Source organism: Thunnus thynnus, chromosome 19 (genome assembly GCF_963924715.1).
Source record: "Thunnus thynnus chromosome 19, fThuThy2.1, whole genome shotgun sequence".
NCBI classification, from domain to species: Eukaryota; Metazoa; Chordata; class Actinopteri; order Scombriformes; family Scombridae; genus Thunnus; species Thunnus thynnus.
In genome coordinates, this window is record NC_089535.1 from 26,212,433 (window position 1) to 26,238,181 (window position 25,749).

The 25,749-nt window shown below is 39.3% G+C and overlaps 1 protein-coding gene across 1 annotated transcript; it reads left to right on the forward strand.

Annotated features, from left to right (window-relative positions):
- The first annotated feature begins 2,484 nt into the window (after positions 1-2,484).
- Positions 2,485-25,068, forward strand: fech (ferrochelatase). Its single transcript, XM_067575401.1, has 11 exons — positions 2,485-2,724; positions 4,467-4,557; positions 8,281-8,400; positions 10,724-10,872; positions 11,487-11,621; positions 13,217-13,323; positions 14,876-14,974; positions 15,975-16,082; positions 17,140-17,304; positions 18,708-18,767; positions 20,729-25,068. The coding sequence occupies exons 1-11, from the start codon at positions 2,685-2,687 to the stop codon at positions 20,864-20,866; spliced, it is 1,212 nt and encodes a 403-aa protein (XP_067431502.1). The 5' UTR covers positions 2,485-2,684; the 3' UTR covers positions 20,867-25,068.
- The last annotated feature ends 681 nt before the right edge of the window (positions 25,069-25,749 follow it).

Below are 25,749 nucleotides of genomic sequence, written 5' to 3' on the forward strand. Positions count from 1 at the left end.
AAACTGTGTTCAATCTGTAAAATTATTATAATATTTGTTTTATAGTAGTAAAATAATAGTAGACAGTAGTAAAGTACATATGATAGACATACTGGGATACGTGCCAGAGTTTTGTCATTCAAGTGCAGTAGTTTGTGAGAAAATCTTACATTTTTGTACATTTTTATACTTATTATGTATTTTTTTTAAATTTCCAAATGAACACTAAAAGTTAAAGCATGTGTTCTTTTGGCTCATGGCCAAACTTTTCTCCAAATGTCATTGAAACCTGGTCCTCAAATTTACATATAAACACTTTTACTTTCACATATTTTCTTTGCTTCTGGTAATTTGTGTGTGTGTGTGTGTGTGTGTGTGTGTGTGTGTGTGTGTGTGTGTGTGTGTGTGCTACATATATTTCCTGGTTCCTCTTTGGCTTTATTCTTTCAAAATGAGTTTAAAAGGAAGAAGGAAAGGCATCTAGAATAACTGGTACCATTTAAAAGAAATGTGAGCAGTTTAAAAACAACACCCATTGTAAAGAAACTGCGTGAACAAATGTTTTCCAGGAAGACTCACAATGTCTTTTTTCAAAGAAGCTGTTTTGTGAACTCAGACAGTCACATGGGTGAATTGAAGTCCTGAAGTACTGCTTTATTTTCAGAAAGTCATCAGCCTGCTTGCCAACATCATACAGTATTTTTTAATTTTTTTTTATTTGAGCAAACATTGTCATATATACAATATTAGTATAGCTTCAGTAGTGTTTTAAAATCTGCCCAAAAGGGGCTGGATTAGTTAATTTATATCTAATTTAATTTAATTTAATTTTATCTTCCTTTACACTTTGAATTCTTATCAGAATCAGAATCATCTTTGTTGGCCGAGTATGTCAGAGTCAGATTCCTTTTATGTGTAATAAAAGGAATCTGACTCGGTTTTGTGGCTCTCAATGTACTTACACAGAATAACAACACAACAATCTTCAGAAATATATACAAGGAATGACTATATACAGCACAGTATATACAGCCTGTTCACATATACAGTAGTGAGTTAAATTTATTGCACATTTTGTATTTTAGACCACCATAAATATATATAATTTGTGGGTAGAGTGGGGTATTATAGTGTTAATTCATTTAGTTAATCTGATCTAATCTGATTACTTGCAGGTAGTTTCCTTTTAGAGCCAGATTTGAGGTAAGGAGGTAACACATCGCTAAAGCCGGAGGTAAACAGTGTATGCTTGTAACAGTATTACCGATAAAGTACTTTATCTATGAACACACACACACGCGCGCACACACACACACACACACACACACGCAGTCTCCGGTGTGGGCGTGTCCAGCACGGACGGGGGCGGGGTTATCGTCCGTTTTAGACCATCGTAGTTGTGACGTCATACTGAGATAACGCTGTGCGTCAAGCGAACCACAATCATCAAGTAGCATACCGGAAATGTGGCAATATTGTCTCTACAATAAAAGCATGTAAGCAATCAGTCATGTTCCCAATAAATCAAAGATGCGTATAAAAACACAAATGAATCTGAGGGATGTTCAGCAGAATAATCGGATTAAAGGTACAGGAAAACTGTAAGTGTAATACATTTTTGACAGGTCTATTGTAAATAAAGCACATTACTGGTATGTATTAGCCTCCATGACACTGATTAAACTGTCAGTGCTGTCACACTACTGTAAGCTTAGAAAATATTAGAAATATACCTCATATTTGTAGTAAGTGTTATTTTAGCTTAAAGGACTAGTTTGTAGGATTTAGTGGCATCTAGTGTTAAGGTTGCAGATTGAAACCAACTGAATATCCCTCCCCTTCTCCTTCCAAGCATGTAGAAGAACCTACGATGGCCACGATACTTGTGAAAAACGCAAAGGCCCTCTCTAGAGCCAGTGTTTGGTTTGTCCACTCTTGGCTGCTGTAGAAACATGGCAGTATAACATCGCGTGCTACGTGGAAGAGGACCCACTCCTTATGTAGATATAAAGGGCTCATTCTAAGGTAACAAAAACATGATGATTCTTATTTTCAGGTGATTATACACCTATGAAAACATACTTATGAATATTATATTCCATTTCTGCCAAGTCCATTCTGCTAGATGCCACTAAATTCTACACACCGGTCCTTTCAGACACATACATACACATATATACACCTAGATAGAAATTTGGAAACATGTATGTACATAGACCATTCAGAATACTTCCTATCCTAATAGATTCCCAACTGATATCAAATAAATTGTCAATGTGGTCTTTACAGTTTTATTTGTAAAATTGTATTTTTACTGTTATTTGTGTTTTATTGGAGCATTTTATTTTTCATTTTCCATTCCATTTATACTTAAACCATCATGCTATAATGTTTGCTTTTGTATTAATCTTCCAGCGAGAATCATTAGGTTTAAATCAATCTACACCTGCTCTGAAATGTTGCATCATACCTTCATTTTGACATCGCCAACCGGAAGTATTGCAGTTGAAGCGCGCGAGCTTAACAGTAGTCACTGACACAGCCAGCTGGTGTGGTGGCTGAAGGAATCTGGCTGACACATCGGTCAGAGACTCACTCAGCGCGGAGAAACACTCGTGGTTCTAGTCGCTGAGAGCAGAAGTATCCAACCTATATTTCAGCGGGGAGAGAGACTTTATTTTCGGCGGTGAAAACAGGAAACTACCATGATGGCAGTCCTGGGCAGCGCCGGTCGCTTGATCCAATGTGAGTGTGACTGTGCAGCTAAGTTAGCCTGATTAAAGCTGTGCACGGAAACCGTCAAGTTTCATTTTTTAACTCCGAATGTTGTGTCACGTATTCAACATTGCTACCCTGGTTGTTTGTCGCAGTTTAAATGCAGTTTCGAGTGATGGAGCGGCGTGGTGTAAACTCAGCAACACGCCGGTGACATTGGTATCATCATTTCGTAAATGGTTGTTAAGCTAGCAAACGGAAGTATGTTTTCCAGTCAGGATTTTCACAATAAAATCACCGCTGTAACCGTAACGCGCGCGCCCCTGCAGTATTATTCGTAATATTACATCGCTATCTCTTCTTGATTATTCCTAAAACTCCAGTATTGTGTTCCGTGAAACTGTTTGTCATCTGGGTGATTCTGAATCCTAATGTTCGCTGAACGGTGATTGTTGATGTGCTTTTATTTGACAGAGAAACTGCAGTGTTTCCGCTGCCAGCCAGTTGCTAACTCCCGTTAATTTGACGCAGTCGAACATTACTGTAGGTTACTGTTTAATATTATTGTTACATAATGGACTTATCTCGTACTTGTGCTGCATTTAGTAACAGCAAGGTGATCCGTAAATACTACTCGAGTGACGGTTTACGTTTTAATGTCGAGTGAGCGGAACATTTACTCGGAGTTACACAACTCAAGCATTGTGAACTTGCGTAATCTCAGAAGGCCTCCTGGCGGCGCTTCAGGGTACTGCAGCTGGGGTTATGAAGGCACAGTTTAGTGAATAGAGACCTTCTATTAGGAATGTGTATTTACATAAATCAGAAGAAATGTGTTTCTCGTCAGCTTGCAGCATATTATCTGATATATTTGTTATTTCACACACTGTTGTTGATTGCAGTGGTGCTTAAGTGTGTTTAGAATCATTTAGTGTGAGAGCAAAACAACTCGCAGTTTATGTAATTTCCCACATTCAAACCTATTTTCTCTGTGAGGCAAACTTTCATTATTTAAACAAAATCAACACTGCTGGAAACACATTATTTAACTTTACCTTTTGACATCCATTATTACAAGCTTGTGTTTATTGGTCTAATAATGTTCAGACTCTCAGCTTTATACGAAATCCTGGTGGAGATCCCAGAATCCAAAGATACCAAATGTGTCAGACCGAGTTTTGGTGTAAAACAATGCACATGACATCTAGAACATTTTTATTAGACAAAACTGTGCAGTTTGTAGACATAATCAAGTGAACCAAACTCAGACCTGACACCAATTCTTGTATGTATGTGGAGTATGTAGTGTCTTCACGCTGTAAAGTGACACAATAAAGTATACTTTTTTTTAGCCATGCTGCTAGTTGGCTGAAAAAAGTCTTGGGTTTGAATAATTCATTCAGTGTAAACATCATAATGCATCTATGGAGACTGGAACAAGATACTACAAAGTATACATGTGGTAGTGTCAGTGCAGATTTCGTTTCTCAAAACATCACAACAAACGTCAGTGGTTTAGGAGGTGTTATACACATTTGTGGTATTAATAACAAATAATGTGGTTTATAATAATCTGTAACAATTACTGTTCATTTGTTGTTAATAGTAAAAAAGTGAGAACCTGTTTGGTTCTACACTGGAAGTCTCGGAGGCTGACAGTTTTCAAGGCAGGAAATGTATGAATGTATGTTCAGCAATATTTATGTAACCTGGATAAAAGAATGTGTGTGAGTGACAGATGAATGAACAACTGGTTTCTTCTTCCTCTTCAGTTGCCAGGAGCAGCGTCAGTCTGAGTGTGAGGAGACGCTCCACTGCTGCTGCTTTAGCCCAAACTATGACTCCAGAAACACAGGAGAATAGGTGAGATACAAACACACACACACTCTTTTATTTTAAACTTGTAGAAATCATATGGGACTTCCAGTTGTACAGTAAGTGGATAAAGCATTGGGCTTTTTCTTTAATTCTACAAGCAGAACACTACAGTCTGATAACACCATAGCAAGTCAAAGCAGAACATAACAGATCTAGTTGTATCATTTCATCAGACATATTCTGTGTATTTCAAGAATGTGACAACGTGTCGTCACAGTGATGTGGAAATGGTTCAAAAAGAAGAGATCCATTGGAAACAGAGCAGGAATTATACAACGGCCAAACGGCCAGTGCCATGGATGCCCTGGAGTGTGGCCGTAATACCCCTTCTAAAATTAACTACCCACATGGTCAGTTTGGCATGCCCTGTTTTGAACTGGCTATTGTGCCCTTAAGAGAAAGATGCAGATTTACTCATGTAAAACTACATGCGACGCAGCAAATAAACAGACTCAATGTTTCCCAGTGTCTCTGTCATCACGCAGGACATCAACAGTAGTGCGAGATTTCTCCCACTCCTGCAAATATATGTGTAACGTTCACATAAACAGCTTAAATCTGATTGTACAAATACCGATCCATCATGGTTAAGTGACCTGTGTTGATGCATATATCAGAGTTCAGCAATGCAGTGTAGCTCACAGCAGGTCTTATTCAACATGACACACTCAGACACAATTTTTAAACTTCCCCCCTCTGATAAAACACAACAATAACAACAAGCAACTGCTTAAAAATCTATTTCTACAGTATATTACTACTATGAAAACGCTACAACTGACAGTCTCTTTAAACCTCTACCCACTAAGAAATCACACCCTATAATATTCAGCCAAACAGCAAACAGCTGCTTGATAAATTCAAATGGACTCACTGGTTTGTCTTGATGTGAGAGGAACAGACTCTCCAAAACTTGATCAGTGTTGCTGTTGATCCATCAGTAACAAAATCTCCAAAACGTCACAAAACAGCCTGCAAAGAACACAACCTCCAAATCTAAAGAGGGAGACATGAAAGTTGTTGTCAGTTGAAGAGAAAGAGGTGAAAGTAGTTGAACTGTCAGTTGAAGAGTAAGAGATGAAGTAGTTGAACTGCGAGTTGAAGCAAAAGAGATGAAAGCAGTTGAACTATCAGTTGAAGAGAAAGAGGTGAAAGCAGTTGTTGTGTAACAGCTTAAAAAGTAACGAGAAGCCAGCAAGTGTAAAACTGAATTTTTGTTGAATCTCCTAGAACAATCTGAAGAAGATCATGTTGATGATGGGAGGTGTTGCTTGTCATGGTCCTGACCCAACAGGCGGGGAACCATTCAATTAATATTTCGCTATTAAGATATTTAATTCAATTAATGACCAGATGTTACATTTATAAAGTGTAAAAGTGATAACAAATGTCCGTCAGCCGTTTCAAGACCCCGGTTTGAACACTAGCAAGCAGACAATGTTTGATAGAGTTTGTATAAAATCTCCTAAAGAAACTGCTTGCAGAATTCACACAGTTGAGCAGTTGGTGGACAGATGCCAGTCAATCCTGATTTAACCTGTCGGTGTTTATTAGAAAACTGTGGATTCTCGCCAGCTGTCTGTGGGCGATGTCTGCTTCCTGATGACGTCTTTTCACACAATCCCTCTCTGCCCTCATGTTTTTTGGCTTTCATCTGTCCTTCGAAGTTGAAGCCAAGCTGTAATTATGACTCAGACACCAGATTCTTCAGGGGCATTCAAAACTCAAGAGGTGTATAAAGAAGTTGAAGTGAGAGCTGTGCATGTGAGTGTTCATACAGTAAAGCCTGCAGTACTTAGTATCAGAGAGGATAAGATGCCAGATTTTGAACCTCTTGAAACCAGTTTGTACAAAACCTTCAAAAACACCAGTAGACAGATCATGGCAAACCTGTAATATATCTTCATAGGATACTCAAGATAATCATTGATGTGAAAGAATGATCTTTGTACCCATAATCATTGAAAGACAACAGTAATGTAGCATATACCTTACAGTACTGCAGCACTCACTGACAAGCTAATATTAGCTGGTGGTGCTAAAGTTTTTTTCACAAGCTGATATAACAAGCTAACAAGCTAATATTGGTGCTATGCATGTATTCGTTACTTGTTTTTATCAGAAACATAATGTTAAAGACTCCAGGGCTGTTTTTAGTGTTTTAGATCAAGTCAAGTCTTTAGAGGGCAAGTCTAAGTCAAGTCTCAAGTCTCTTAAGGCAGGTATATACTGTGTGATTATGGGCTGTCCCAGAAGAAAGATGACCAGTGTGAAAGAAATGTGGTGATATCTTTGGTCTTGGCTCCAAAACGGTGGTCCTATGTTGCACTGTGGGAGAGACTCAAAGATGGCCGTTGTCACAGTCTTGCGACCAAAGATAGCCTGGGACAAAATTCTAACAGTGTCAGAAATTTAGGGTAACCATCTCACAATGTGATTGCTACTATGACCTACATCTACTCACCAACCAATAGGAATACAGCATGAAATTACGCACTGATCAACGCGACACTGGCGCTAAACCCAATGATGGAAGTAAAATGTACAAAACGAAATGTTTGGGATTCCAACAAAGAGGAAAATTTTGTTGAGTTGTGGCAGCAGAAGCCTTGTTTAAACCTATTAGATTTCTGAAATCTCACAGTCTGTAGGTGCCATTAGCCCAAGTCAAGTCTTTTGGAACAAGTTTAAGTCAAGTCTCAAGTCTTTTTCATCAAGTCTATGTTAAGTTTCAAGTCTTTGTGGGAAAGTTGTAGATAAGTCTCAAGTCTTGAGGACCAAGTCAAAGTTGAGTCTCAAGTTTTGAGGACCAAGTTTTAGTCAAGTGTCAAGTTGAAGACAAGTCTTAGCGAAGTCTGAAGTCTTGAAGACCAAGTCTAATCCCATACACTAGAAGACTTTGAGAAGACTAAAGTTTTACACCCTCTCACATTTAAAGACAATGTGTCATAAGTTACTGAATTTTTAGTCACAGACTAAGATTTGCAAAAACTGGGGATCTTGCAGGGTCACTATTTGCAAGACTACAACTAGATTCCTTTTAAGATTATTTTCCAAACTGCTCCAGGTGGAAATTTTCAAGAAGAAAAACTGTTGAACAATGGAGCAGAAACAGAAGCTGCTTTTGGCCACAGCTGCCCTTGTGTGTACAGTGGTTTGTTCTGAAAAACCAGTCAAAAGAAAATGTAAATTAATTAATTAATTTAGTTGTAACTGAACAACAGCTGTGGGGAAACAACAGAACATGATAGTGTTTATTATACATAACTGTTCTTGGTTTTGATTTTTGACACATCTCTGCTTGGTCACATTAAAACCATGCTCGGTGATCCTGAGTGTCACTACTAACAGCTCAGCAAAAGCTGTAATAACCTTAGTAAGCAGCTTTATAAGGGATTAGAAACTCCTTTTATTAGAGACAAAATAAGCATAACTGGAAGTTAAGCTTGAGTAGCTGCTCTTGTCAGTACAACTAAACAATAAACGTCATTTAGAGTTTGTTTAAGTTCAGTCAAATTGGCGGGCTACTGTATGTTTAATATTAAAACTGATGAACACATTAGTAGACTTTGATAATCAGTGTACTGTAAAATTTCCTAGAAAGACCAAGCATGTAAACACTGTTAATAAAAAATAAGCCATGCATATCTTTGAGGGGGGTTGAGACATTGTTTGATATGAATCACTGATTATGAATCTTTTGTTCAGGAAACCTAAGACGGGCATCCTGATGCTGAACATGGGAGGTCCCGAGAAACTAGAAGACGTTCATGACTTCCTGCTGCGGCTCTTCATGGACACTGACCTGATGAAACTCCCAGTACAGAAGTATGCACTCTGGACACACACACACACACACACACACACGCACACACAGATACTGAAGGGACCTGTTGAGGAAGGTTGTTGTGTCACAGCGGTCTGCTGTGTCTCTGTTTGTTCACCATCAGTTGTTATGAAACACACATAGTGTTTCTTGTTTCTGCTGAGAAGTTCTTCATTTTTACATTTAATTTCTGAGAAACACTGATGCTTTTAAAGCAGTTGTTCCTGAGCCCTTTGGCTTGTGACTCCTCGAACTGAAGCAATATCTACTTGTGACCCAACATGGTTATGGTTTTAGCGTGGGTGTAAGTTATGAGCAGTTCAATCAAAGAGTGAATCTTATATTGTTTCATCTGATGTAGATGTATGCAGCATTTCACAAGAAAAAAGAGCTAAATTTGACTATAGAAAATATAACTTATCCCTTTAATCATGTTGTGGTGTCCAGGTGAGGAACCACTGTATTAAAGCACTGTATGTCTGGGCGCAGGTGACTTTGGTTTCAAGACTTGATCAGTCTTCAGTCACATGATACCATGCCTGTACTCAACCAAATAATTAGGAGGGTTTTTTTTTTCTTTTCTTTTAATTTTTTTGTTGATGTTACAGGAACAATCTATTTGTTCAAATTCACTTCTGTGTTTGAAACCAGCTATACAAAGAAGTTGTTTTGGTGTAGCAGTCCAGAAATATCATGTCAAATATTGGATGGGTTGCCATTAAAATTTTTCACAGATGTTCATGGTCCCCAGAGGATAAGTCCTAATGACGTTCCCATCAGCCTCAGCTGTACTTTGTATTTAGTGCTAATTAGTAAATGTAAATACATGTTAACTCACTAAACTAAGATGGTGAACAATTAGTGTTATGGAATTTTCCGTCTTTATGGGTTACAAATTGGGTTACATTGGGTCAAGCCTGGGCCTTCAGGTCACACTGTAATTCTTAAGCAGGATGGAGGCATCCTCTCCTCTCCTTGAGACTCCAGCTGTCTGTGATGTTTTGGGGAAACCAGAAACCTCTCTGCTAAAGGGTAAATCAGCATTGTCATGGTTAGCAAGGTCAGAGAGGGCCTTCCTAGACAACACAGATGGGTGGAATGCGTAGCCAGAATGTGCTGACAGTGACCTGAAGTTCCGTACAACGTGACCTGAACTGACACGGGTAAAACGCAGTTCCTTGTTTAGAAACTAGTGAACCAGTTAGACTAATTTTTCATATTGTAGGCTGAGGTTAAAGACTAAGGGTCAAACCTTCAGGGGGCAGATCGGAAAGAGACAGCATCCGAGTTGCAGAAGACTTCGATGTTCACTATTTCAGTTCTCCTTGATCAAGTACTTCAATAAACATTTTCAGCTTTAAGACATCAAAGGCTCGTGTCCGCTTTTCTTCACTGAGGTGCTGACCATCAATTAGGAAACATTATACCCGCCAATCATCTGCATGTTGACATTTTTATTGTGAGCCCGAGTCCAGCTTCACAGAATGGCCAGCGTGGCTGTAGACTGTAGACTTCTGCACAGTTATGTTGCAAAACATCCTGTCCTTATAGGACCAATAATGAGCTGTCAATGTGGAGCTGAACCAAAACCTGTTTTAAAAGTTTTGTGACTATTTGGATGGAAAATTTTGACTTTACCTCTGTTGACAGTATTTTTTAGCCATTTTATCTTATCGCTTAACCTTTCTAGCAGTGTGGTTGTGGGGACGGCAGTGATGGTCCGCTGGTGCAACACTCAAATCCAGAGTGAAATATCTCAAGAACAATTGGTTGCAGTATCATTAAATTTAGTTCAGAGATTCGTGTTTGCCAGAGGATTAATCCTAACGACTCTGGTGATCTCCAGACTTTTTAGTGCCACCAGCAGGTTGAAATTTTCACTTGTCAAACCCTGAAAATAAAGCCACCGTTGTTCTTTGAGATTAATGCAATACATGTTGTGCATGTTAGTATACTTATATGCCAACATCACTACCACTCTACTAGGCGTGGCTGTAGACTTGTTTAGTCCTGTTTTGATTGTTCTGGTCAGGCACTATAAAATGTTTTTACTTCCTGAGTTTTGCTGAAGCTTTTGATCAACATGCATGTCACATCATCTTACACTCTTTTAAAAAATGAATATTTGACTTTAATGAAACTTTGGGAAATAATGTGTCTCAGTGTTTTGTTTTCACTTTCTCAAAAGGACACTGGTCCAAGTGGGAAAAGTAGTTACAGGTCAATTTGTCTGTTGTTTGTGTTGTTTTATGTGTATATTAATGCAGTGTAATAAAGTCTATGGGCGTGGAAGTCGTAACTCTGTGATCTGTCTCTGCTCTGCAGTAAGCTCGGCCCTTTCATTGCAAAGCGTCGCACGCCAAAGATCCAGGAGCAGTACAGTAAGATCGGCGGAGGCTCACCCATCAAACACTGGACATCCATGCAGGGAGAGGGCATGGTGAAGCTGCTGGACGAGATGAGCCCTGAGACAGGTGAGCATCTACACCGCTACCAAACGGACAGACTCATCCCCGTCCCGCCTGTCAGAGGCCTCACTGCTTCTAAACTCATTTCACTCACAGTAAAGTGGAGAGTTTGAGTGTCCTGTACGCTTTAGAAAGTCCTAGTTTAGCAAAAGTATTCATTTTTGGGCCCTTATAGATTGATTTGAGAGCTCCTACTTAGATGGAGCATCAGGGAAGACACATCAGCGTAAACAGTGGTTTCATATTTGAAAAGTAAGCAGAGCTGCTGTCTTTCCTGCTGGTGGACCCAGTTAGCAGCAGGGTTTGTGTGTGTGTGAAGTGGAGATAGTGATGCAGTGAAGGAGTGGCTCTTCACACGCCTGCAACACACCTCACTGATAACCACACAACGCTGAGCAGTGGTCTGAAAAGTGACCATGTCCTGTGGTATACAAGCCTGATACACTTCAATAACATGTTTGACAAAAGCTTGTTCTCCATGACACCTGTCCTTCACGTTCCTGACAGTATTCATGACATTATTCAGCTGCAGGTTGTTTCCCAGGAGAATCTGAATAGAAATAAACAAATGAATAAAATGAATTCATTGGCAGCGATTGACTCTGTCTCTCTGTCATCAGCCCCTCACAAGTTCTACATCGGTTTCCGGTACGTTAACCCGCTGACGGAGGAAGCCATCGAGGAGATGGAGAAAGACGGGGTGGAGAGAGCTGTGGCCTTCACACAGTATCCTCAGTACAGCTGCTCCACCACAGGTAACAGTCTCATACTGAACAGATACAGAAAATGAGGGCTGCAACTGAGTTATTGTTATTACAGTTTTAATGTGTTGATGAATTAGTAGAAATGATTAAAAATAGTCATCATAATGTTTCCAGAGGCCAAGATGATGTCTTCAAATGTCTTATTTTGTCTGACAAACAGTCTAAAATAAAAAAAATCAGTAAATTAAATACTTAATGAATAATCCATATTTCTATAAATAATTGTCTATATTGTACATAGAGGAATAGATCAAATACATTTCAAAACACATAATATCCTCAGTGCAGCTGATGCAAAGTTCTTGCACCAGCGCTGTTCAGATGTAAGACACATTGTGCACACATGTTTTCTAAAGATCTGAAGAAGATGGAAAAAAAGATAAAGGAAAAATAAGTAAGATAAAAAAAGATGGCCGTTAGTGTCACCACACCCAGAATGTCACCCGCCCTGTTAGCCTCTGATAAATACACACACACACAAATATTCACACATACCAGTAAACTCTATTTAAATCAAATTCAAAAAGATTTTTAACCTGATTCTCAAGTTGCGACTGTTTTCTCTTCAGAGAGCCAACGACTGCCATCTTTGCATGGGTTAGAAAAGTTGTAACTTGGGAAAGAGATTAAAAATGTTTTCTTGTCATGTAGCAGATGAAGGTTTTTCATCCAGATAGTTAGAAGAGTCTGTGAGGATTCTTGAAATACCTTCAGAACAGCAGTAATTGTTGTTAAACGACCTTCAAACATGGACAAGGTCATTATTTTTTAGATAAACTGATGCTTAACTGTGTGACTTGAATGTAACACCAATTCATGAGATCCAAAAAGTCCAGAGGGTAGAAATTCAGATTCAGCCATAAATTTGTACTAAAAGGTAAATAAATGATATGCAGCCATATCAAATCACATGACACTGACGACCAATCCTCTTCAAATGTTTTAGTTTAGGATGAGATGAAAGAAGTTGTGGATACTTCTGAGAGGATCACCACTCTCCTGACACAATGATTAAACGCCAAAAAGATTCAATCTTGAGAAACATTTGCAGGTATTTAAATCAAAAAGCCAAACCCTTCATCTGGGCAAATATTTGACAAAAGGGAACCTCAGATCTTATAATACCACCACATAGAGCACACATGCTCTTTCATGCAAGTAATCATGGGACATGCAGTTCCCAGACTTGGAGGGTAAATCAGCACAGGAAGCAGAATGAAGTTGATGGAAAACAGTTCTGTCATCCTGTACACACCACAGCCAACAGCCACATTTGGTACTTCTTATTGCTCATGAGGTCATTGTACTGTGTGGGTGTGACAAACTGGATTTATTTGGAGTTCACCATCAGATTTAGACACGAAACTTCCATTTGAAAATCTATAAGATTCTTTGTTCACTTGCCTTTGACTACACCTACGGACATCAGGTGTGATTACTTTGGGAAATCCAACAAGCCCCAACTGACAAATAAAATATTTCCTTTCCCTAACAGTTTGACTGACAGAGGACTGCGGTTGTTCTGTAATAGAACATATTAATATTATTAATTAATGTGTTTGTTTGTGTGTTTGTTGTGTACACAGGAAGCAGTCTGAATGCCATCTACCGTTACTATACCAACAGAGGCTCCAGGCCGAAAATGCGCTGGAGTGTCATCGACCGTTGGCCCACACACCCTCTGTTGGTGGAGGTCAGACACACACACACACACACACACACACACACACACACACACACACATCAGACAGCAGACAGCTTCTCCTCCTCTCACAGAAAACTCAAGGCAAATGTTGGAAAGGAAATTGATTGGGGCAGTTTGTCGTCATAGCAACTTATGAGCTGGAAGTGGCCATGGTTGGTAATCATAGCAACTAACAAGCCTGAGTGTATATTTAGGTATGTATTATCCAGAATTGCAGAAAGCATATTGTTCAGAATCTGTGTACCTTCATCTCAATCGACTTCCTATTCTGAAACGAAAAGGGAAAATGAAAAACAGGGCTTTTTTAAAAAAATGGTTTTGTCACTCGATTTAAAAAAAGAAGGATATCAAAGCATTTTCTGACATGATATAGAAGTTATAGAAAATTTAAAAGAGATCATAGGAGCAGTCACAAAAATAAAACAAATAAAACACTTTTCACACGTTAAACATTAAACACTGATAAGAAACTTCTCAAGAATAGACTTGGATGAGAGCTAAGAGTCAAGTAACAGCTGACAGACTCTTCCTGATCTGTCTTAACTGTGGCTGTTTCTACTTACAGAGATATGGATGTGTATGTGTTAATGTCGCATTGTGCTGAAAAAGTTTTACTTTTTTTTTTTTAACTTGACATGGACATCACATTAGCAATGGAACACCAGATGCGCTGTGTTTGTAGCGAAACACTAAATTACAACACCTGTCTACAGGAGGCTTTTCTTATCTTTTCTGTTTTAAAGGTTGGAATATAAAAGTTAAAATGTAAAGAAGAAAAAAGAAAGATGAGAGGAAAAACAAGAATACATACACACATACATACATAAAAATCAGGTGTGTCTATACAGGGGTATTAGGTGTGAGAACAATGTTGTTTCTCTTTTAGCTGTGATTTAACACCTCTGTTTAAAACATTGAATTAAATAACACTATGCACCAATATCCTGGTAAACTTTAAAACATAATGTGTACTAATAGTTACACTGTACAGTGTTTAGCTGCTTCTGCTTATCACATAACGTTAATTGTTAGCTAATGTTAGTTAACGGGTTAGCTGTTAATTTTTACATGAACGGTACACATATATTTTCGGGAGTGGGAGAAATCTACTGTTGATGTCCAGCATGAGACACTGGGAAACGTGGAGTCTGTTTATTTTTGAATCACATGTAGTTTTAAATAAGGAAATCTGCAACTTTCTCTTCAGGGCACAATGGCCAGTTCAAAACAGGGCATGCCAGTTTGCCCTTTGGGCAGTTAATTTTAGAAGGGGCATTACGTCCACACTCTGGGGTATCCATGGCACTGGCCATTTGGCCGTGGTATAATTCCTGCCCTGGTGTAATCAGGGCGTCCTTGTAAAAGAGAGCTTGCTCTCAATGGCCCTCCCTGTTTAAATAAAGCTTCTGCATGTCTCTCCCATGGAGGGAAACAGTGATCAATCAGAAACTTCTTTATCAGTTGAGGAAAACAATTTCAACATTTAAATAAGAAATAAAATGGTCTGTGTGTGTGTGTGTGTGTGTGTGTGTGTGCGCAGTGTTTTGCAGACCACATCAATAACGAGCTGCTGAAGTTTCCAGAAGAGAAGAGAGACGACGTCGTCATTCTGTTCTCAGCACACTCGCTCCCTATGGCTGTAAGTAGCATGAAGCTTTACTGCTGATAATAACAGTAAAACTACGGCTGCTCCTTCTCCTGCTGATACTGATGATACTGATAGTACTGAGAGATGCTGCTGATAGTCCTACTGATACAAGTTCTAATAGTTCTACTTTTGTTGTTGTGTATTTTTAATGTGACTTTTAATACTGCTCATCAGTGTTTTATCAATACTTCTCATTGCTTCCTTTTGATTACCATGCACAAAAGAAAAGAAAAAAATCTAAACAGAACAGTTGGCTAGATAGATAGTTAGTTAGTTAGCTTTCATTTTTAGCTTGTTAGTAACAATTTACCTGCAGCCTAACAAGCTCCATATAACTGTGTAAAACACGCTGTCTGTGGATGAATTTGGGATTGGGAGTTTACTGCTGGCACAGTACTCAAAGACATCACATTTCTGCGAGTTTATTTTGATTTATTGATTGAGACAGTGTGCAGTTTTAAACATTAAAGATGCACCGGAGTTAGCTTGAAGCTAATTTGCTTCCATAGTCCCCCACAATCAAAACATACAACAGCACAACAACAAACAGTACAAAGCAAAAAATAAACCCACACAGAACACACCATACAAAATACAAAGCTACACACAACAGCACATCACATACACACACACACAATATCAATTAGAAATTAATAATGTAAACTTGTCAAATTAAAAGCAAGACTACCTGCGCTAATGAGAAGACCATAGATGGAGTTTAGACTCAGTGGTCACACAGTTGTTCTTATTCAACAGGTGTTTGATCAATTGCTCGTACCCTTACACTACTGCTGTAACTTCTAGTTTAACATGCAAACTCAAAGTAGCAGAAATAGAGGTGAATGGAGTGAATGACATCCTGTCAGGCCTCTAGTGTTTGAGTCTGTATATGTGAGCAGGGGTTACCTCTACTTGCTACACTACTACTGATACAGATACTAGCACTAGTACTACCATCACTGACAGCGCTACTGTATTGTAACCTGTGCAGGTTGTAAACAGAGGCGACCCATATCCTCAGGAAGTAGGAGCCACAGTTCAGAGAGTCATGGAGACACTGGGACACTGTAACCCTTACAGACTGGTGTGGCAGTCCAGGGTGAGTATACACACACACACACACACACATACACAAAAGAGAGACTGTAAACTGTCATATCAGTGTCATAAATAATCCAGTGGAACCATCTAGTGGCTGTTTACTGAAGGTACACTTCAGCGTCAACTGTTCAAATAAATAATGGACACATGAAACTGAACAGCAGTGATACAGACAACCAGAAGCGCTTTAACAGCCAGTTTGTGTGACGTCGGTTTAGCTTCTCAACCATTCTTTTACTTTTTTTTTAACTTATAAAGATCTAACAGCAATACTTTTGTTGTTTCTCACTCTGATATGATTCTCCAACATCACTCTGATCTCTTAAAGAAACTGTACAGTGTTTTTTTTATTACATTGGTGGACAGGTATAAGACAGAAATGATTTTATTTGTTCGTTTTTTCACCATTCATAATTATCTTCACAGTCACACGCTCAAGCTGTACGTCACTGATTGAGAGCAGAAACCTCTGCAGCATTAAAACCTTTTAATGCTGCAGAGGTTTTGTGTTGTTTTTTTTAAAAAAAAATTTATATAACTATAACTATATACAGTATTACTATACTGCTATGAATGGACATGTTGTCCTGCGATGACAGAATGTTTCTTTTTTTCTCACCACAAGATGGAGCCACTTGTCTATCTAATACTGCAGCTATATTAGCGCAGGAAACCTCACAGCTCTCGGTCCACAAGTCACAGTGGCTGACCGGTCACAAAATTTAAACACCACATGAAGCGTTCCCTCGCCCAATCAGCTGCTCACAATAGAGGAGGACTGGAAGTGTTGCTGGCTTCCTAGAGAGCAGAATAACTAACCAGACATGAGCTTTAGTACAGAAATGCACACACTGTCCAAAGCATACACAATGATTCAGAAGATATACCTTTGGTCTCAGAGTCTAAATTTGATATTGCCTCTTTAATATGTACATATCTTACCACACTTAAGTGTAATTTAAAACATATATATAACTGAAAATGGACAGAAGCAGTGTGAATTCTGAAGGCAGTTCATGGCTTAGCTGTATCATGTCTTGTGTTTGGTCTCTCAGGTGGGGCCCATGCCGTGGCTCGGCCCCCAGACGGATGAGGTGATCAAAGGTCTTTGTGAACGGGGGAAGAAGAACATCCTGCTGGTGCCGATTGCCTTCACCTCCGACCACATAGAGACTTTACATGAACTGGACATCGAGTACGGACAAGTGCTGGGAGAGGAGGTAAGGAAGAGGGAAACTCCTCGTTCACTTTCCCAGCAGCTGCAGGTGTTTCCTCTCTGCTCTGTCGATGTCGGTCTGCACAGTCTAGCGGGAGAAAAAAAGCCTTTGCACATGCTGGTGTTTAGGTGAGGAGAGACCGAATGTTGCCTAAAATGTGCAGGAGAGAAGACTTTGTTGGGTAAATGACCATACAAGTGATTGTGAATTGTGTTTATTTGATCATTTTCCAAATCACCCATCAGCTTTTTCTCGGATGTTTTTGTCCAGGCAGCTTTGGTTTCAGTTTGATGTAAATCTCATAAGCACTGATAAATGAAGGCAATGTTAAAAAAAAGTGGGGAATACTCTGATTTATAGCTCAAATCAGATAAATGGAGAAGTAGAATTGGTTGTCTAGTGGATGAAAACAGTATTTGTGTTAAAAAATAGAATCTGACTTCTTCAGTGGGTTAGTGTTGGAGTGTGATTTGGGATCAGGAGTATGATTAGAATTTGTACTGGGATCAAGTAAAGATAGTTGATCCTGATGCACAATAGATTTAATGTAGCATGTAGACTGTGTGTTAGGACAATTGTGTGTCAGATGTGTCACCAGCAGCCCAGTGTCCTGTCTGTCTGAAGGCACCAGCGAGGTGACCACAAATCAATGTGACTGGTGCCACAAAGACACACACACACACACTTCTATACTTGTGAAGACCATCACACAATTCATAAATCATTCCCTAACCTTACCTAAAAAAAAAAAAATTGTAAAATGACCCCACTTTCCAAAACATCTTCACTCTCTAGGTTTAAAACACAACCAGGTCTTCACAAAGATAGAAGTACCAGATAGCACACACACACCGTCTGGACCACTTCAGCATGTCAGTCAAGAGGAGTTTCACTCCAAATTGAAACCTGCTGTTAAAAATAATTGGAAACTCAGAACAAAACACTTTTATTTCTTGAAGTCCTCCACGGGCAAAATGAAAACACTTTTTCCCACATGGTCACTACCTGAAATGTTGAACTTCATTTTATGATATTTTTCAGTATGGGTATACAGTGTTTCTAATGCAGACGGTCAGTCGGTCCAACGCTTTGGCCTAGACTGAAATATCTCAACAATTAGATGGAAAAAGCATGAAGTCAACGTCATGGTGGCGCTAGCTGAAAAGTCAGGGAATCATCATAGTCAGTTGGATTCATCCTCTGGGGACCATGATTGTCTCTACACAATTTCATGGAAATCCATCCAATAGTTGTTGAGATATTCTGGTCTGCACCAAAGTGGTGGACTGACTGATTGACAGACCTTGGCATCCTAGCAGTGTTGCTGAAAACACAGGAGGGAGGTTTTGGCTTTTCAAACATGGTATAAACATGTTTGACAGCTTTTTCTTCCTTTCTTTCTTCAGTGTGGAGTGGAGAACATCAGGAGAGCAGAGTCGTTGAATGGGAACCCTCTTTTCATGAAGGTACGATTCACACACGCATCTTTAATTACATTTAAAATAGAAAAAGTAGGCAAGGATCATGTCTGTATTATACAAACTAGAACAGGCTTTCAGCTTGAAGAGAGATGAAGAGAGGGAAAAGGAGAAATGATAAAGAAGCAAATAGGAAATACATTTAAGATTGAATGATGGAGGGAACACAGAAAGCAAGCAGGGCTCTAATAATAGAAAAGGAGACCGCAGCAGAAGGTTCTGTGAAGTAAGTGAACTCCAGGCAGGAGATGGTCAATAAATGGATTCCTCCTTCCTTCCTTCCTTCCTTCCTTCTGTCCTTCCTTCCTTCCCTCTTTTTCTGCCTCGTTTCCTTTCCTCCTTCCACCCCGAGTGCCTTCCTGTCTCACCTCCCTCCTTCCCTTCATCTTCTGCCCTGCAACCTTTCTCACAACAGCCAACTCCTCCAGCTGTAACAGTTGTGTGTGTGTGTGTGTGTGTGTGTGTGTGTGTGTGTGTGTGTGTGTATAGGGTTTATTAAAGGAAGGGGGCAGATCAATGGGAACCTTTAGAGCTGACTACAGTAGAACTGAACCGCCCGGCTGGCTGGCTGGTCAAACCTGCCGCGCTCAGAGACCCCTCGCCAAGTCTGAGTGTGTGTGTGAGTGTGTGTGTGCGAGTGTATAAATCAATATCCAGAGGATGATTAGTTGGTAGTTACTGAAGGATGGTTTCCTTGGTGTGGTTTTAGTTTCTCAGTGAGCTGCATCAGCCTGCTGCCGTCTGCAAGCAGCAGCAGCAGCAGCAGCTGAAAAATCAAGAAAAAATGCGTTGATCAGATATTTTAACTGCAGAAGCCGGTTGTGTCAGGGGTTCATTTTTTGATAAATCCTCCCTCAAGTGACTAATTTGTACAATCAGTTAACTTAAGTCACTCCCAATTTGAATGACTACTTTCATACTCTCAGATTTGAATTGTCCCCCTCTCATCCTCACGTTGTGGAAGGCAGCAGCTGTTAAAGATAACACAACCTGTATAAAAAGCAGAAACCTGATGTACAGTATATCCACATACAATGAATTATCAAATAAAAGCTGCATTCAAATAATAGTCAAGACCAGCACAAATAAATGCAGGACATGTTCTAATAAAGGATGGGTAAAAAACAGTTCACATAGTAAATTTAGTATAATGAATATTTTTACATCAGTACAACACAAGGTCATGTCATGCTCACTGCTCTTTTTCAAGGAAATGTGCTTATTCGCTTTCTTCCTGAGAGTTTGATTAGAAGATCGATAGCTTTCTCATATGAAGCTGGTTAGCTTAGCATAGTGTAAGGCTTGGAAACTGGTGGAAACAGATAGCCTGGCTCTCTGAGAAGCTTTAAAAAAAATCTGCCTACCAGACTTCCTGCACTCCATGAAGTTGTTGGACAGAGCCAGTCTTGCTGCTTGCAGTCTATAAGCTAAGCTAACAGTCTCCTGGCTCCTGGGCTAATATATGAGTGGTATCATTTTTCTCACCTTAATCTGTGCATTTCACAAAAAAAACTATTCCTTTAACAGAAACACTGTTTTAATTTAATTATTATTTTTAATTACTCCCCCTTTGCAGTTTTTCAGAGTGCTGTTAAATTTCTGTAAATGAAACTCAATGCTCCCTGCAGATATTTCAAATTAAAAGCCTACCAGGAAACTGAGGGATTATGCCCTTTGAGTCACTGGAAGACTTTTAATTATCTGTGTAGGAAGTGTTGGGTATTATTTACTGTAGCTTTACATAGGTGGAAAATCTTCAAAGTAGAAGCTACGTGAAGTAATATGAGTGAAAACAGTATAAGTCAGTGTAAAACTTTTAAATCAAGGAGTTAATTAACCTAATAAGTCTGACAGCCAGAAACACAACCAGGTATTCTCAGAGCTGAAGAACAGAGGCTCTCGCTCTGTCGCTCTCTCTGTATTGACTTTATGTCGTTGGTCCTGTCCAGGCGCTGGCAGACCTGGTCCAGTCCCACTTGAAGACCAACGAGCCCTGTTCCCGACAGCTGACCCTGCGCTGCCCGCTGTGCACCAACCCCACCTGTGGAGAAACCAAGGCCTTCTTCGCCAACCAGAAACTCTCATAGAAACGTGCTCCACTCACACACACACACACACACACACACACTGATGCCCTTCCTGCTGTGAAGAAACATATGGCCTCCTTCAATTAAGAGAAGCATCGTGCACGCACACATAAACACACACTGTCTGTCCAGCAAGAGTGTCAGTTACATAGAAAACGTAACACGAAGAACAGATCAAACGGTCTCTGCAAATCCATTCTGAAGTTTTGTAAACTAAATTTGAGTAGACGAGAGAACTGACACTCCGCAGAAACCGCTCATATCACATCAAAACTACAAGAAAAAGCCTTGCACTAGTTTTTTTTTGTGTGTGTCTTTTTTATTACAGTTCCCTCGCTTACATTCCATTTGCTTGGCCCTGCAAACCTCAGTCAGAGACCCTGTTTCTCTTCTCGCTGGTGCTAGATAAATAAGTCAGCCGTTACAATGACACCACACACAAGGGATTTGGTTGGTTAGCTGTTTCTCTCCCGAGCCTTATCACCTGTTGCTTCACACACACACACCAGTCAGTAACCCCGCCCATCCTGCTGAAATCCCTGCAATGTGATTGGAGGAGGTGGGTGCTGCTCAAAATGCTGTTACCTGATGACCGTTTTAATATCCAGGTAAACGCCAGTCGGCTTAAGAGATAAAAAAAGGGCAAATTAGTAGGAATTGCGCAACTCTTTAGGAATTCAAGAGATTTAACTTTTGCTGTCTCGCATTTTTCACATCATTTATTTTAAAACTTAAACCTCCCTTTAAGTTTTAAAAAATGATGTGATTTGAAGCGTTGGTTATTGTATTAATCCTGTTTCTATTCCATGTTGGTGCTGTATAGAGCTAACAAAGAGCTTATAAACAACATTGCATGATTTCTACAATAAACCAGAGTGTGGCTGTAGTCAAGTTAAATTAAGAGAAATCAAGTGTCAGGGGTAAGGATCTCTCAGGGTATCATGAAATAATATTGAGGGATAGTGTGAGATGACTTCCGAGCAAGAAGAAATCTGTTGTAACAATACAAATTAAGTAATATGTTTACTTTTATATTCTTCAGAAAATATTGACAGTTTTGAGCCTCTCTGCCTCCGCTGATAACAAATTACGAAAACAAAAATTTAAATGTTCACCTCTTAATATGTGCAGCCTCTGGGGCAGTTGTTGCTTCATTTTAAGAGCCATCTGCTAGTTCTTCATTTTGAGAGAGACTGGCTCAGTAAATCAATAAACACAGCTGATTGAAGAGAAGAAGGTAAATTAGCTGGCGAGTTAAAACCAACTCAGTTATGTTTTTGCAGTTTTTGTTACCAAAAGTACAGGTGAACAATCATCAGAATGTGAAACAGGAAGTAGGTTTAACATAATAAACGATGCAGGTCCCAGTTTAGGTTCTCACACTGCAGAAATGTGCCACTGTATTGTAGCTTCAGGAGAGAGAAGTCACCAGTAATTTTTATGAGAATTCTGTCCATCAGGCCATGACTTTGGGAAGAACACATATTAATGGTTTTGAAATCTGTGTAAATGCTACAGTAGTTTTTTTTTCCCCAAATGAATTCCCAACATTGATTACTTATTTTTAGGTTGTGTATGGACTTCACAACCTGACAGCATGTGTGTCCTCAAAAATGTATTTTTCTTGCCCTATGATCCCTATTTCATCTTTGAATCCTCTCACTGATTACTTAATAAGTCACTGAATTTAATTATGTGCAGGTTCTACTTTTCATTACCAATTCTGATCTATCAATCTATCAGTATCAAAATTGATGTTTGATTTTGTAACATATTTAGCATTAAGCAAAGGCTTTTTTCTGTTCTGTTACTGTGAGCAAAATGTGTAGGCTGTACAGTTTCAGATAAAGGTGATAAGACAAAATGTTTTTATATTTGATTCATATAATATTGTACCAGGTGTGATGAGAGCAGAAAATGAATTGACTTGTGAGGCACTGCAGAAGAAGCATAAAAGAGAACTTCAATGAAACTGGACTTGTCCTTTTAATAACAGAATGCAGTGTTTACATTTTAAACATACAGTGTAAAGAAGTAGCACAGATGTGTCTAAATTTACATACGTTGAGTGTTAGTTTCATTTCAAGGTCGATTGACTTTGACCTCTGTCAGCTTAAAGCTCAATGCACTACATTATTATGTAACCCCCCTCCCCCCTCACATGATTAGCTAGAGTGCAGTAAACTAAATGTGGAAGCCTAATTTCATTAGTTAGGTTGAATATCTTTTGTTTTAATTCACTGTCAGAGGCTGCAATTCCAGAAAAAATCCTGAAGGTTGCAAGTCTGATCCCATCTGCTGTCCTGTTAGCTCGGTATGAGAATCTCCACTAATGTCAAAAATAACACCTGACACTTTATATGGGCGATAACTTGACCTTTGAGCGCTAACCCTGTTCCTCCTCTGCTATTTTTGTCCTGTTATGCCATGATAACGTGCCTTTTACACTGGCTTACTATAGACTGGACTTGTGCTTTATGTAAATTTTACATGTTAACCAAAATGCTGACTGGAAAAATCCACCCTGAAATCTGAATTCACATGTTCCTGCTGTGATCTGGGCCATCGACAGCTCCATGCCCATGCTGAAATCCAGAAAAAAGATCACGATTGAGGCGTTTGAACTCTGAGCTAGGCAATTTAGCGCTTTAATCTGCTAATAGCAACCTAAAGAGGTACAGGGGGAGCTAGTGAGTTAAGTAGTGCTTGTCAGTGGCGTGGTGGGCTTTCTTTTCACCAAGTACATTGTGGTTCATGCCTTCTGTAACCTGAGCGAGGCTGCTTTGTTGATAGAAGGAAAGATAGTGGGAATTTCTGACAGCTATGATATTTCCCAGTTGCTGAAAAGAACCACAAAATTGAACAAGGTGATGGCAAAATGGCTGCAAAACCTCCATCACTGGCAGTTGCATATAAATAACATGCAATAGTAAAAGTAATACAGTCAATTGAGCTAACTGAAAAGCAGCTACACACTGTTTGTATCTGGTTTCACTTCTTAACAAACCACTACGAATGTGATACATGATAAAAAAATAGCTAATGTAGGCTATTCATATTTTGTGAGTACAAGGCTAACAGCGGTGGTAACTATTTTGGAATAGTGCTTGAACGTTTCCAAGTCGGCAAGAATACAGCACTAAACATGAACAATGACAGCACTCGCTTGGTAGCTTATTAGCTCTCTTGCTAGTTAGCTACATAACTCACTTACCATCTAGTTAGCTAAATAGCTCAGTGACTTGTACAAGTGCAGCCATTCTGGAGATGAAAAACCACAATGATGTCAAACTGTCTCCATGAACTCTTGAGAGTTTTAATGAGTTCTTTCATTCAGTAGCTGTTCGAGTGACTCAACTTTTTGATAGTCCTTAAGAGTTTGACTTTAGAGCTTGTCACTAACACTCAGATTGGCCTTTTTCCAGTGAGTATAGATGGTGAACACAATACTTGCCACTCATGGTGGCCATTGGTTACCAACCATAGGTCGCCATGTTGGAAGGGAGATGTTAAAATTCTTGAGTCTTTTTCTCTCTAATGTGTAGCTTAACCTCCTACCAGCACCCAAAATTCCCAACTTTGACTTTTTCACTTTTCCAACATGGCAGCATGTTGTAACCGCTGGTAAACACCTAAATTACTGGCATGAATTGTACAGTTGTTTTGGTTGGTCCATTTCTCTGCTTCCACTGTGTAATACATACAGAAATAAAACACATCGTTACTTTGTGCTTTCAGTGCGCTTCCAAAAAACATCACTTTAATACAAATCAGTAAACTGGAAAAAGTTCAACTTATGCAGAAATAGTCACATTTTCAGGTCACAGCAGGACGACATGCTAATGCCTGTGAGGGGCAGATTTTTCCACCCACCTACATATTTTCTTATTTATTTTGATTTATTCTGTGAGTCAGTTTTGAAAACTCTGTCATGTTAAGTTTTGCTGTGTGTGTGTTAATCTGAAAAGTGCATTGAGCAGAGTTTGCGTTGTACATAGAACAGATGCTACAACTTTGTTACGTTTGGATTTATTTATTTGTTTTTGTTTTGTTGTGTTACAGAGCACACGAAGCATCTGTCTCCACTGTTTGAACATGTTTTTTTTATATATATATATGTGAGAGACATGGTAGTAACAGTGTGACCATACATAATGACAAGTCTTCCTTTAAAATAAAATACAAACTGGCTACAGGTTTAAGATGAAGTGTTTGTGTGGTTTCTTCATGTAAGGTCCCTATACACTGCAGTTTTGGGCTATCTCAGATGAAAGTTGATGATTGTGAGAGAAGACACATCCACAGACGTCCAATGAAAAGCTTTGGAGACCATAGGCAGAAATTTAGGACCAAATAGAGAGCCCAAGTTCTGACATCACTTCCTGGGCTAGCCACTGTCCTGCTAGCTTCTGTAACTCAATCCAATCTCTCATTCAGCATTTCTTTCATCTTTTGTTCTGGAAAAAAAAGGATGTTCCTGTTGTTCTGTTCAGACCAAATGCAAAGCAAATTTTTCATGCGGCATGATTACATACAAAGTCAACGCAAAGAAACGAATAAACGCGAATATGCGTACACGTGAGTTGGAAATGTTTCAACTTGAGTGAAAAATTTGCATGTATTGTGGAGCTTTGTCAGTGTACTTCATGGATGTACAGAGAGGATGGAGGGAAAGGAGAGAGACTGGAGGGAAACAACAGAAAGAAATGGAGTCTCTGGTGAGTTCTGAGTTCAGTCAGAGGCTGAACTGAACACAGACACATAGACATGCTCCCTCAGACTCGGTCAGTGCCTGCCGTTGCTAGCTAGCTTACAGCTAATGTACAGTAATGCATTTTGGCTGTTGTGGGCAAACAAACACAAATGGTCCAACGGTAAAACTT

Coding starts and splice junctions, on each gene's coding strand:
- fech (XM_067575401.1), top strand. CDS start 2,685: ATGATGGCAGTCCTGGGCAGCGCCGGTCGCTTGATCCAAT. Junction 13,324..14,875: donor CACACCCTCTGTTGGTGGAG/GTCAGACACACA, acceptor GTGTGTGCGCAG/TGTTTTGCAGACCACATCAA. Junction 18,768..20,728: donor GGAACCCTCTTTTCATGAAG/GTACGATTCACA, acceptor GGTCCTGTCCAG/GCGCTGGCAGACCTGGTCCA.